The sequence below is a fragment of the Protobothrops mucrosquamatus genome, unplaced genomic scaffold (assembly GCF_001527695.2).
Source record: "Protobothrops mucrosquamatus isolate PMUCROS unplaced genomic scaffold, P.Mucros_1.0 scaffold_209, whole genome shotgun sequence".
In the NCBI taxonomy this organism is placed as follows: Eukaryota; Metazoa; Chordata; class Lepidosauria; order Squamata; family Viperidae; genus Protobothrops; species Protobothrops mucrosquamatus.
In genome coordinates, this window is record NW_015386285.1 from 441,809 (window position 1) to 455,427 (window position 13,619).

The window sequence follows — 13,619 nt, forward strand, 5'->3', positions numbered from 1 at the left end:
GAAGGGAGTTTGCCTTCCAAAAATACCCCTGCAAACTTGGGTTTGGGCCAACTTTGAAGGGCGTTGTTGATATTCTCATTTCCACGAGGGCAGAAATGTGTTAGAAATTGTTGAAAATATTCACAGCTCGGGTTATAGGTTTTGGCAGCCGCTTGCCGTTTAGCTTCCAGATGTTTTGTTAGCCTGGCACTCTACCCATGGAGCCACCAACAAAGACACTGATTTCGAACCAGCGTATGGATCATCTGGACCACCAATCAGCAACAGAACCGACCCTCCTCCTCACCAGTTGAATTTCGCGCCCCACAAACAAACCAGTCACGTGACTGCTGAAAGAAAAGTCTTCATCGTGGTTCAGTCCAAGCTGGGAATAAACATGGCGACTGCTTTAGAAAGAAGGTTGCAGTTTATTGAAGAGGAGGGCCAGACTGAAAGATGGCTCTGGCAGAAAAGAGGGAGAGAGCACATGTAGGGAGTGGGTTTTTATACCTTCTGGAGCCTTTTGTTTGGAGTTGTTCCCTGTTCCTGTCTTAGAGTTTGGGTGGGGTATGTAGATTTTAGGTCTTTGTCTTCTTAATCTTCTAGCTGGGGGCCTCCAGCCTTCCTGGATTTACATCTGCATTTCTACAGAGCTGGTTTCTGCTTGGGGGAGGGAGACTTGGGGCTATTAAGAAAACTGGGCATGCTTTTCTGCCTCTTTAAGATCCTTCTCGGGGGGGGGGGCTGACTTCCCACATGACCAACCGACTGCAAGACCACACAGGACTTATAGAAGCGGAGAAGAAACCATATGAGATGCTTCACCCCAAACCCCACCTGGTATTGAAACATCTGGAAGCTAAACGGCAAGCTTGGAGAACAGAAATACGTTGAAGATACGACTGCGATGGAACCAACTCAGTAGTAAAGTTGAACCAAATGCAGGTAGCCCTTGGCCTACCATGAAAATGAGCCCAAAATTTATGTTGCTAAGTGAGGTGGTTGATAAGCGAGCTATGCCCCCTTTAACTATCTTTCCTGCCACGGTTATTAAATGAATCACTGCAGTTAGTAACCCGGTTGTTAAGTGAATCTGGCTTCCCCCCTATTGACTTTGCTTGTCAGAAGGTTGCAAAAGGGGATCACGTGATCCCTGGGAACACTGCAACCGTCATAAACATGAGCCAGTTGCCAAGAAGCTGAATTTGGATCACGTGACCATGGGGAGGCTGCAACCTAAGTGTGACAAACAGCCATGGGGCACTTTTTTCAGTGCCCTTGTAACTTCTAACAATCACGCAATGAATTAGTTGTAAGCCGAGGACCACCTGGGATACAGTAAAGTTGAAAGCTTCAGAAACTGGGGATCAAGAGTGTTTTATTTTGGAGGGGTTTTTTTTCTTTTTGGTGAGCACTGCAGTTCCAGCAATGAGAGCTGATTTTATCTCCTCCTGTTTTTCCTTCCTTCCTTCCTCACCCTTCGTCTGACCTTTACCCTCCCCTCCCCTCCTTTTCTGCCTCCCCCCCAAAAAAACCCTGGCTGCTAGATCAGCATGGAGCCGATCCCCTGCCAGGAGAGCATTCAAAAGTAGACTGTCACTTGAGATTAAGTAGAGATCACAGGATCCATCAGAAAGAATTTCAAAGGCTTTGCCCCCCCCCATCCTTCCCTGTGTAATGTTAAGAGAGATCCCCCTCCCCCCAGAAAAACGAATATTCAGGCTACAGGGCCTTAATCTGTGATCTAGCTAACCAATTAAACAGGTTTGGCTCCGCCAAAGAAGCTGTCTTGATTTTTTTTTTAATTAAAAAAAAAGCAATTTTCAATGCAGCTATTTTTATCAAACGACAGGTGGCAAGCCCTGTTTTAAGAGGCATTTTCCGCCCCTCTTGGAAGGGGCATCTGTGTGTTGTCAGCAAGCAAAGGAAGTGTGTCCTTCTAGAATTCTTGTGGGTTTATCACGGGCAGATTAGTCATTCTGTTAAAATCCACATGATTGACGAGATTTCCTCAACTGAGTAATTACCCTGAAATTGGAGTAACATGGGAGTACTGTTTACATCCTTCAGGCCTGGTAGGGGGGCTGACTTTACACCAGGGGTGTTCAACCTTGACAATTTTAAGACTTGTGGACTTCAGGGCAGAATTCCCTAATCAGTCATGTTGAAGTCCACTTAAAAGTTGTCAAGGCTGGACACCTCTCATTTACACATTCCCTGGCCCAATTTGTCTTATTTTGTCTCTGGAGATTTACACAGCTTCAGGAAGAACTAAATAGGTGAAGAGAGCTGACAGGATATCAGAACCATGGAGAGCTCCCGTTGGAACACTAGAATTGGGGTATTCAGCTAACCCAAAAAAACATTGACAATGGGATAACAAAGTAACACAGGGCTCTTCAGACTTGGCCCTTTTATGACTTGTGGACTTCAACTCCCAGAATTCCTCTCCTGGTGACTGGCCCAAAGTCACCCACCCAACTTTCTCTCCCAATGTGGGACAGTTTCCTGGTGATTGGCTCCAAGTTACCCAGCTTTCATGCCTAACTTGAACTCAGAATCTCCCACTTTCTAACCTGGTGCCTTAATTACTAGACCAGTGGTGGCATACCTATGGCACGGGTGCCAGAGGCGGCACTCAGAGCCCTCTCTGTGGGCACACGCGCCGTCGCCCCAGTCCTAGGCCTTCAGCTGGGTTTTATAAAACCTTTTCACTTTAGGCCTCCACCACAGTGTGCAAAAAAAAAAAAAGGTTCAATCAATCAGTCAATTTCACCTTCTCGCAGGAAAAAAAAGATCTTGCAAAGTTGGAATTGATTGATTGAACTTTTTAGTCCCACCCAGTCTGCCGTTACCACCGCAGCCACACCCACCCAATGGGCCACGCCCACCCAGCACCCGACGATGCATAAGTGGGTTTTGGGTTGCAATTTGGGCACTCAGTCTCTAAAAGGTTTGCCATCACTGTACTAGACTATACTGGCTCTAAGGTCTGTTTTTGGGCCTGTGACTGGGAGGGAGGGGCTTAAAATGCAGCAGCTGACCATGTTCTGAGCTGCTGTCCATCTGCTTCTTCCATAGAGATGAATGGGCATCTGGGGGAGATTTTTTTTTTTTTATTCATCTGCCCATGGATGAGCTCAGTCTTTCTCTGCTTGGCTTCTCCCCCCCCCACTGCATAATTTGGTCCCGCGGAGTTGTGTTTTCAGAGAGACATCTCGCTGATGGACCGTTGGACTGACCTTTTCCGTTAATCCCTTCCAACTTTCTGTTGGTGGGTTGGAAATAATACAAAAGGACGAAGCTTGCCAAAGTTTCTGGAAACCTTGGGGAGCGTTCTGAAGCTTTTGTTTTCAGAGAGCATTAAACAGTTTGCTTCCACTTGACCGGTTTGTTTGAGCTGATATTTCCTAAGGAGACAAAAATGTACATAATTGCCTTGCGGTCTAGAGCTGGCACTTTGCTCTTGGCTAAAGTCCTGGAGCCTTTGAAGTCAAGTGATCAGGGTTTTGGTCCAAGGCAAGTAAGCAATCGAGGTGTCTGCAAATGAAGGTTGTGAACTGGCGACACAGGAAGGAAGCCTTGTTGGCTAAAAAGTCACATCTGGGTAATAATCCAGGCAGGTGGGCACTGAAAGGTTGGATTCTCACATCACATTAAGCCATGTTGGTTTTTTTTTTTTTTAAATCCATAACATGTTGAGCTACAGATTGTTAGACCAAAAAAAAAAAAATCTGAATGGTGGATGTGACAGTACCTCCAATACCTGGAGACAGTAGAAAAGAAGAGAAAGAACTGGAGAAGAATCACAAAATACAAAGACTTGCAAGTAGAAGGAGAACAATCATGTCAAAATAAAGCAAAGATAGTACCAATAGCAATAGGCACCTTGGGTGCAATCCCAAAACATCTGGAGGACCCCTTGAACACAATTGGCATTGACAAAACCACCACCAGTCAATTGCAGAAGGCAGCTTTACTCGGAATGGCTTACATCCTGAGATAATCTATATAAATAAAAATGTAAATGTTCGTTTGTTCAAAATCTTAAATCTCCGAACGTTCTTCACCGATTGCTTTGAAATTTTGACACAATGTTGCATTCGAATACGTGCGTGTTTTTATATACCTACTATTATATAGATGTCACACCTGTGACAGGTAAAAACATGCTTTTTTTGAAAAACAGCACCATCTGTTGGACGTAAAAGCAACACACGCTAACCAGACTGAGCCAAAGCAACACATGGCCGGGTACAGCTAGTATAATAATAAAGTTGGAAGGAACCTTGGAGGTCATCTAAGACCATCAAACATCTACATTTGCTTATTCCAGATCATTGGGAGGGTCTCAATAGGTGGATAAAAATGTCAAATCCAGTCTGAACATCTGGCCAATGGTGTGACCAACTATAATAGCTTATTAAACAATGCCACCCAACTCTCCACCACTCTGAGCATTAATAAATAAGTAATGAATATTTTATAGATAATAAGTCATAAAAGATGGCTCGGCAGATTGTGGAAACTCTAGGTGAGACTCACGCCGGCGGTCATGAGCGATCTAGTTGTTTGGTTTTGTTGAGCCTGCTATGAAATTCCTACCGTGGTGACTTACAAACTGTGGTTTTACAGCTTACTAGCTTGGATGAATCCTGACAATTGCGGCTGATGGTGTCAACCATAATTAAGCTACGGCACAGCAAAACTTGAGAAACCAGCTGGTCAATCGCTTGGAAGCCAAATTATGACCACATAACTTTGGACAATATTATTGAAGAATTATCTGTATCCGTTGTTCCTCAGATGGGCTGTTTGTTCAGTCTGGAAGATTTATTGCTGTTCTGAAAATTCTTAATTGACCTTAATTCATTAAAAAATATATATATATATTTTAAAAAGTAGACGATTCACCAAAGAGGGAGAAGGAATGTAGCAATAATCACACTCTTGATGTTAAGCAACTGGATAGAAGACAGGTTGGCCAAGAAACTAGAAATATCTGTGGATGATTCCTTAATCCACAAGGAATGAGAACATCTGGGCTTCGCTGGGATGTCACTGCAATATTAAGCTTTAGTGCATTTTCCTTGTATTTATTCATCCCTTTTGAAGCCGAACGCACTAGAAAACATCAGTCATTGTTTCAACATGAGACAAACCACATCTGGATAGAAAACCAAGTGGTGATGAGACTTAAGGGGACATACATAGCCGTTTCCTGGTTTCCAAAGCTCCAAACTGTACATAAACAGAAAAAAAAAATCAGAGGTGGAAAATGTGAGAAAAACTAATAATTTGGCTCTCCGGTGAAGCGCCATCCTTGACTACAGAGGAACAAAAACAGTTTTCTCAACTTTGCAATAATGCTGGGCAAAGAGTTGAGAGGATGCAGCCTTAAGGCAGCCTCAGGGGCTGCCCCAAAGAAGAGGGAGTCAAGCTGTTCTCCAAAGCGCCTGAAGGCAGGACAAGACGCAACGGATGGAAAGTAATCAAGGAGAGAAGCAACCTAGAACTAAGGAGAAACTTCCCTACAGTGAGAATTATTAACCAGTGGAACAACCTGCCTCCAGAAGCGGTGAATGCTCCAACCCTGGAAGTTTTTAAGAAGAGACTGGACAGCCATTTGTCCAAAATGGTATAGGGTTTCCTGCCTGAGCAGGGGGTTTGACTAGATGACCTCCAAGATCCCTTCCAACTTTATTATTATTATAATCAAGGAAAGAAGCAACCTAGAACTAAGGAGAAACTTCCTGACAGTTAGAACAATTAACCAGTGGAACAACCTGCCTCCAGAAGCGGTGAATGCTCCAACACTGGAAGTTTTTAAGAAGAGACTGGACACCCATTTGTCCGAAATGGTGTAGAGTTTCCTCCCTGAGCAGGGGGTTGGACTAGATGACCTCCAAGGTCCCCTCCCAACTACTACTACTACTACTACTACTACTACTACTTCTTCTTCTTCTTCTTCTTCTTCTTCTTCTTCTTCTTCTTCTTCTTCTTCTTCTTCTTCTTCTTCTTCTTCTTCTTCTTCTTCTTGTTGTTGTTGTTGTTGTTGTTGTTGTTATTATTATGGCTGTTCCCCGTGAACATGAGCGCTCCAGAGAAGCTGCTAGACACCCCCCCCCTTGCATTTTGTTTTTGAATCCTCACCCTGCAAAAGCTACAGAAGCAGATGTTGCAGCCCCCAAACTCAGCTCTCCACCTTTAGGCTGACTCAAGCCAAGTTACTCCCAGGATTCTATTTTTAGCATTATCTCTACTCTGGGAGAAGTTGCTTAGCAGCTCACCTTTTGAACTCCCAGAATGAGCTGGGGAGCAAAAGAGTTTAAGCAGAGGTTTATAGGTAATCTGATATATAGCTGCTTGGGGGTAGTGATGGTAGGAAGACAATAATTATCTTTTCAGAGGTATCTCAGTTGCAACTTAATTTTTTTTAAAAAAGGAAATAGCCAAAGGTGTGCAAGAAAAAAAAAAGATGATGCCTGGAATGGACAGCTATTTTAAATGGTAGCAGTTGATCACATGTCCAGCTGAAATTTGCCTGTAAGATCTAGCTAGGCCCTTCCTTGTTGGCCTTGTGGGATATTTAACACCTATTTATCTAAGAAAGGCTGGGATGCAAAACTGTACCACTGGGCTAGGTAAATAATTGTGGTGAAATTCATTGGGGTGATTATGATTTGGCTTTAATTAAACAGAACAAAGCAAAACAACAGAGAAATTTTTAGAGGGGGTTTTAATTATATTTTAATTAGACCATACTTAAATATTTCCTTTTAATTAATTTTAATCCTGTAATTGTTATCTGTGTATTTTTTAATCGATTGTTAGCCGCCCTGAGTCCGCAAGGAGAAGGGCGGGATATAAATTTAATTTAATAATAATAATAAAAAAAGAATAAAAGCAGTTGTTTGTACTATCAAGTTAATATTGAGATATTATCCATGAGTGTTTGTTCCTAATTTGAATTTCCAAATATTCCAATGGTGCTCTCATCACTACTGTAACTGAGTCCGTCCATCCATCCATCCATCCATCTGTCCGTCCATCCCTCCATCCATCCTCTTCTCTTTCCTTCCATCTTTTGCAGCATTTAAAACGTCTTGGAAAAATGAAAATCTACTAACGGAGGAAGGATTAATTAAGAAAATCTTAGATTGTGCAGAAATGGATAGATTGACATTGAAGATAAAAGAGAAAGAAGATTCAGTATACTTTAGAACATGGGAAAAAATTTATCAATGGCTAGAAAAACGAGCTAGAGAGAAAGGAATGTGATATGTACTAGGTAATATTAAATATGTATTCGTAAGAAGAAGACTATCTGGCGAAGTGAAGATGTAAGAAACATATTATTAACTAACATACCGATTATGAAAATACAGGAACTCATTATTACTGATCGTTTTTTAAACACATGAATCCAGACAACAGGCTGTTTGCTAAATGCTAAAGAACGTTATTTTATAAAAATTAATAAAATATACCTAAAAATAAATAAATAAAACATCTTGAAGGAACTGAGTCTTTACATAATGTACCCCCAAGTAGGGTAATGTTTACACATATGCTAAGCCCCTTAATGCTCCAAGTTTTTGCATCCGTGCAACCTACAATTTCATCTGCAAATAAAATAAAATAAAATAAAACAAAAACCCAATCAAGACATCTGCTGGCAGGCGCAGGAACTACATTGCAAAAAGTTTAAATAGAAAATGAAGTGTTTCCTTCTGTTCCTTTCCCAGTCACTCACACTAAAGGTTAAGCTTGGGTTGAGAAAAGACAGTTGCTGTGTTCACAATGAAGTTCCTCCCAATCTTTTTCTTTTTTCCTTCTTCTTTCACCTATTTCTATCTTAGAATCTATATTTCCATCTATTCATCCATCCGTCCATCCATCTAAAAAACAAACAAGGAAGTAAGCAAGCAGACTAGCCTGTTTTACAAATCACACTGGTTGGCAACCGAAGCTAAGGCAAACTGTGGCTCAGTGGAAACCTTGCCAGAATGGGTTCCAAGGGGGTGTCTGTGTATTGTGTGAACACAACCATTTTACCTTCACCGTGCTCAGTTTAACAATCTGGGTGGCTGCTTCCACACAACCATCCAACCTAGCAGGGCCTGACCCTGCGCTTTGAGTGTGTTGTGCAAAGCCAGAGCTCAGTTACAACTGGGGTGGGTCAACTCAGCAGAGCAGAAGCTGGAGGGCATTAATGAAGACAGCAAAGGTGCAGGTTCAAATCCCGCCTCCGGAGATCCGTGGAGGCGAGGACAATTGGAAAACATCTGCTCCCAACCCGGAAGCAGTGAGATGGTTAGCTTCCTTAGATACTGAATTATAACATTTATCCTATTGTGACTCTATAAAATCTATATTATGATTTTATCATCATGAACATTAAGCCTTGTGCAGGGCACATTGGGCAGCAAGTGTTTTCCAGTGGTTTCATTTTATTATTATTCCCATGTTATTATGCCTTTATCTTAATTTTTTATCTTGTATATTGTATTGTCCACATACTTATCTGCCTGCCTGCCTGCCTATCTATCTATCTATTGATAGATAAGATTAGATAAATAGGAGAGATGATAGATAGGTAGATAGATATAGAGAGATGATATATATATATATATATATATATATATATATATATATATATATACACACACATATCCACACATACATATATATTTATAGGTATATGAATATACAAATGCACACATTATCTATCTCTCTGTCTGTCCATCATCTATCTATCTATCTATCTATCTATCTATCTATCTATCTATCTATGTTTATCCATTCTATCTATCTATCTATCTGAATCTGTTTATCCATTCTGTCTGTCTGTCTGTCTATCTATCTATCTATCTATCTATCTATCTATCTATCTATCTATCTATCTATCTATCTATCTATCTATCTATCTATCTATCTATCTATCTGAATCTGTTTATCCATTCTATCTATCTATCTATCTATCTATCTATCTATCTATCTATCTATCTATCTATCTATCTATCTGAATCTGTTTATCCATTCTGTCTGTCTGTCTGTCTGTCTATCTATCTATCTATCTATCTATCTATCTATCTATGAATCTATCTATCTATCTATCTATCTATCTATCTATCTATCTATCTATCTATCTATCTATCTATCTATCTAGGTAAATAGATAATAGATAAGGTAGATAAATAGGAGAGAGAGATAGGTAGATAGATATAGAGATGATAGATACACACACACATATATATATATCCACACATACATATCTATTTATAGCTATATATATACACATACACACATATCTATCTATCTATCTGTCTGTCATCTATCTATCTGAATATCTATCTATCTGTCCATCCAACTGTATATACATGTATACATACATACACATATACACACAGACACAGCCACACGAGGGAGAGACGCCCACTCAAGCAGCCGCTCCCTCCGGACCACAACTCCCGGCGTGCTCCGCGGCGGCTCGACTTTCCCGGCGTGCTCCGCGGCGGCCCGTCCCCCGCGCGGCCCCTCGGTTTCCTTCCCGGCATGCCCCGCGCGCTGCCTCAGACCTGACTAGATCGGAGCCGCCGCCGCCGCCCGCCGCCGCCGCGAGAGGAGGAGGAGGAGGAGGAGGAGCCGCCAAGGCAGCAGCAGCAGCCGCGGCCGTCGCCGTCGCCCTTCCGCCGCGCCTGAGGAGAAGGAGGAGGAGGAGAATCCCGCCCCGCCGCCGCCGCCGCCACCGCCGCCTCTTCCGCCCCTCGGCTCCCCTCCGCGCTTCCTCCCCTCCTCCGCCGCCGCCGCCGCCGCCGCCCCGCCCTCTCCCCGCGCCGCTTCCCCCCGGCCGGCCATGCCGTCTCGGGCAAGGTAATGAGCCGCAGAGCCCCGGGGTCTCGGCTGAGCGGCGCTTCGTCCTCCGGCGGCAGCGGCGGCAGCAGCAGCAGGCAGCACTATCACCCGCGGAGCTGGAATGACTGGCAAGCCAGGTGGGCCGCCGAGCCGGGAGGGAGGGCGGGCGGGAGAGGCGCGGCCTAGCCGGGCGGAGGGCGGGAAGGAAGCGGGGCCCGGGCAGGGGGAGGCCCGCCTGGGTAGGCCCGGGGTGCCCCCTCGGCCTGGGCCAGCCCTGACAGCAGGAGAAGGAAGGGAAGGGAAGGCGGCGCCCGTTTCTGCGGCCTGCCGCCTTCCCCGGCCCTAGAGCCACCCCCGGCCGGACAGGGCTTCAATTCCTCCTTAATGGGGGGAGGGGGGTCCAAGGAGGGGGGAGGGGCAGCCCTCTCCCCACACGCCCCCCCGCCCTCTTTTCTGGGCCACCCCCGGGTTTTCCCCCTTGCCTGGAGCAAAAGGGGGTGGGGGGGTGTCGTTGTGTTAGGAGCCTCGTCCCAGTGGTGAACAGGGGCGGGTGGGGTGGGGTGGAGGGGCTAACCAGGGCTGGCTTTAAACCTGGTTAATTGGGTGCCCTGCCAGGTTGGGTGTGTGGCCTGGAGAGAAAATGGGGTGGGTGGGCTGGGTGGCTGCAACCCGAAGGGTCTTTAGGGCCGGGTTTTAAAGTTTGGTGGCTTTATTTTTTTGGGGGGGGGGTCAGTGTGGCCGTGGAGGGTCCCCTGGGACTCGTGGCCCGTTTTATCCTTCCCCTTTTTTGGGGAAAACCTTGACTAGGGTAGTCCCAATAAGGTGCCTTTTCTTTTTCCAAAAGGCAACTGGACTTTCTTGGTGTTTCCCCCCCACCCCCCCAAAACAGGTTTAGTTTCTCCTCCAAGAAGCTTCTTCTGGACTGAACTGAATTGAAGAAGCTTCTTGGATCAGAAGTGAATCGTTTTTTTGGGGAGGGGGGAAACACCCCAAAAGAGTCCAGTTGCCTTTTTGGAAGAAAACAAAAAAAAACACCCAAAAACAAAGCACCTTTGGGACAATGATGACTTGGATGATTGAGAATCTCCATAGATTAGGGTGGCGATTCCTTCCTCGTTGGCAGCTTTTCCTCCAAGCAAGGGATATGTTTAAAAAGGGTTGGATTTTCCCCTTCTGTAGGTTTTGTTGGGTGTGGAAAGGGGAGACTGGGGGAGATGTTGCCCATGGGATGAGTAGAGCTTCAACCTTGGGGAAGCTGGACAAACAGGCAGGTTGTTTTGGGTTACGAGCCTTAGGAGTTACTTTCGTTTATGGTTATGCACCTGGGCAGGTATATTTCGAAAGTGTACATGTAAAGTTGGCCAAGTGGAGCTACTCAGGTCTGCGAGAGAGGTGATTCAGAAGGTTTTTCTTTCACTCTTCCTCTTCTGTGCTTTTAACTAGGCCTTTTCACAGAAGGATTGCTTCTGCAACGTTGTTGTGGGTCTGTTGTACACAGAGCTCTGTGTGGTTCCTGTTTCCTGTTATCTAGCTTACTGTGCTGCGTTTGGGATGGGTGAGAGACCAGGACAAAGCATAAGGCATTTTTTTTTTTAAAAGAAGACTGTTACAGGGAGAGGGAAAACTATATGAGAGATTTAAAATGCTGAGAAAGACCTGTCTTTCTTGATTGTAATTCTAGGAAACTTCCAACCGGGAGTAATATTTGATGGAAGTGCAGCAGCATCTTTCCTATTTGTTTCTAAAAGGTGGTAAAAATTACAGTTTTGCTGTAACAAACTATCAGCGCTGTCTCCCTGGAAATATTTCCAAATATGAAATATTTAGACAACGCAGAAAATATCAGTCGTATTTCAGTTTTATTTTGCAGGATGTTTAATATGAATTGGGATTTTTTTTTTTTTAAATTGGGGCTGTCGGATGGCTTGAATAATTTCACAGGACTTTCGTCTTTGCAACTTTGTTGCCTAGTTGATAACTTGTTGATAGCTTTATGGGAAGGAGAATGTCAGTGAGGTAGTGTGTTTGCTAGATGTTAAGGCTCCTTTTTTTCCTTTTTTTGTAGAGTCATACTTCTTTTTTTTAAAGAAACACACTGCTGCAAACTTGTGATAACATAGAAAAGGCATCCCTGTCTGGAACAATTTGTTAGATTTGTCATTTGACACGGACATAGACAATTCAGATATATAAAAACAAAAACCAATTTTGCTTTGAGAGAAAATATAACCCCACAAACAGCTTTTATATTATTTTAAGATCCCAGTGATTAGGTTTTAGGTTTTATTAAATTTATACCCCGCCCTTCTCCTGGCGGACTCAGGGCGGCTTACAGCAAGTTAAAAAACAGACAAACCATACCAAATACTAAGTTTAAAATACAATTAAAATGAAATATTGATTTTTTGCCGTTTCTTTTTAAAATTATGTTAAAAACCAAATTAAAATCAAATTAAAATCAAATTAAAATATCCCTTACGCTTGCAGGCATAACCTTGAGCTTTTTTTTTTTTTTTCAAACTATTATGTAAGAGCAGGTCCTTTTGTGATATCATGATCTACTTTTGAAAATTCCTTGATGTAGCCTGGTGATTTACTTGTCCAAGAAACTTAAGGCCCACCTCTCCTTGGGTGCCTGGAAATGGATGCATGGGTGGGTTCTGGGGGGGAAGTCCAAAGTCTTCTAAAGGTTTGTGTTTTTAAAGTAAGATATATTTTAGTGGTCTATCCGCTGGAACAGGGGTTCAGACCATGGTTGGCTCAAAAGCCACAGTAAGCTTGGTCTGACATGTTAAGGTCTGCATTTCAAAAGTGAGAAGGTCCCCAATGAGCCTGATCTTGTGGGGTTTCCAGAGGGGGAAATGGATGACTAAGGTAGCTTTTAAAAAGGATCAGAATGTTTTGGGTGGCCACATGTGGTCTGTGGGCTACATCTTTTATGCAGTTGGGTTAAAGAATTATCTTAGGGCCAGACAAACTATATCACTAGTTCTGTTTTTTTATTTTTAAAAGATGGGTTTTTGGTGGGGGACTGGTTGGTTTCACTCACTAGAGACATAATATGATGTGCCTGGTGCAGGGGTAGGCAACCTTGGCCCTTTTGTGACTCGTGGACTTCAGCTCCCAGAATCCCTGAGCCGGCATGGCTCAGCTTGGAAACCTCTCCCTTTCCCCTCAGCATGGCTGGCTGAGGAATTCTGGGAGTTGAAGTCCACGGGTCATAAAAGAGCCCAGGTTGCCTACCCCTGGCCTGTTGTTTGGTTTCATGTGTTATGGTGAACCCAGCCATTGCAGATTCTAAAGCATTGTTATGGCTTAGAATGACATGTGAATCTAACCATCGGCCAACACAATCTCATTGTTTCCTACTGTATGTACAATTAAAGGCATGAATTCTGGAGCCTTGACAATTCTTTTGAGTTTTCTGATAGACTCCAGAACTTCTTTCTGAAGTATTGTGTATTTATTTTATTTATTAAATTGTTTGCCACCCACCTTGTTTCAGAGTGACTGCACGGCTTGCAACCTTAAAAGCAATAAAGCCATAAAAGATAAATCTCTCTCAAAACAATAAAAATAGAATTACAATCCAAAGTATACATTGATTTTTCAAACATATAAAGCTAGATTTATTTCAGATACAGAGATTCGCCATTACAAAGCCCTGGAACACTTGAAAGCATACATCTATGTCAGGGGTGTCAAACTGCTGGCCCCATGGGCCGGTTTCATCCTACGGAAGCCGCGCCCACCCCATTGCCGGCAATGGGAAAAAAGTCGCG

At 43.5% G+C, this 13,619-nt stretch overlaps 1 protein-coding gene across 1 annotated transcript in view; it reads left to right on the forward strand.

The window, feature by feature from the left end:
• Positions 1-9,858: 9,858 nt before the first annotated feature.
• The window catches only part of SMG1 (SMG1 nonsense mediated mRNA decay associated PI3K related kinase), a 64,942-nt gene continuing 61,181 nt past the window's right edge, over positions 9,859-13,619 (forward strand). Inside the window, exon 1 of the mRNA XM_015826421.1 lies at positions 9,859-9,974. Coding sequence (XP_015681907.1) covers positions 9,859-9,974 — 116 coding nt within the window. The remainder of the gene's footprint in view (positions 9,975-13,619) is intronic.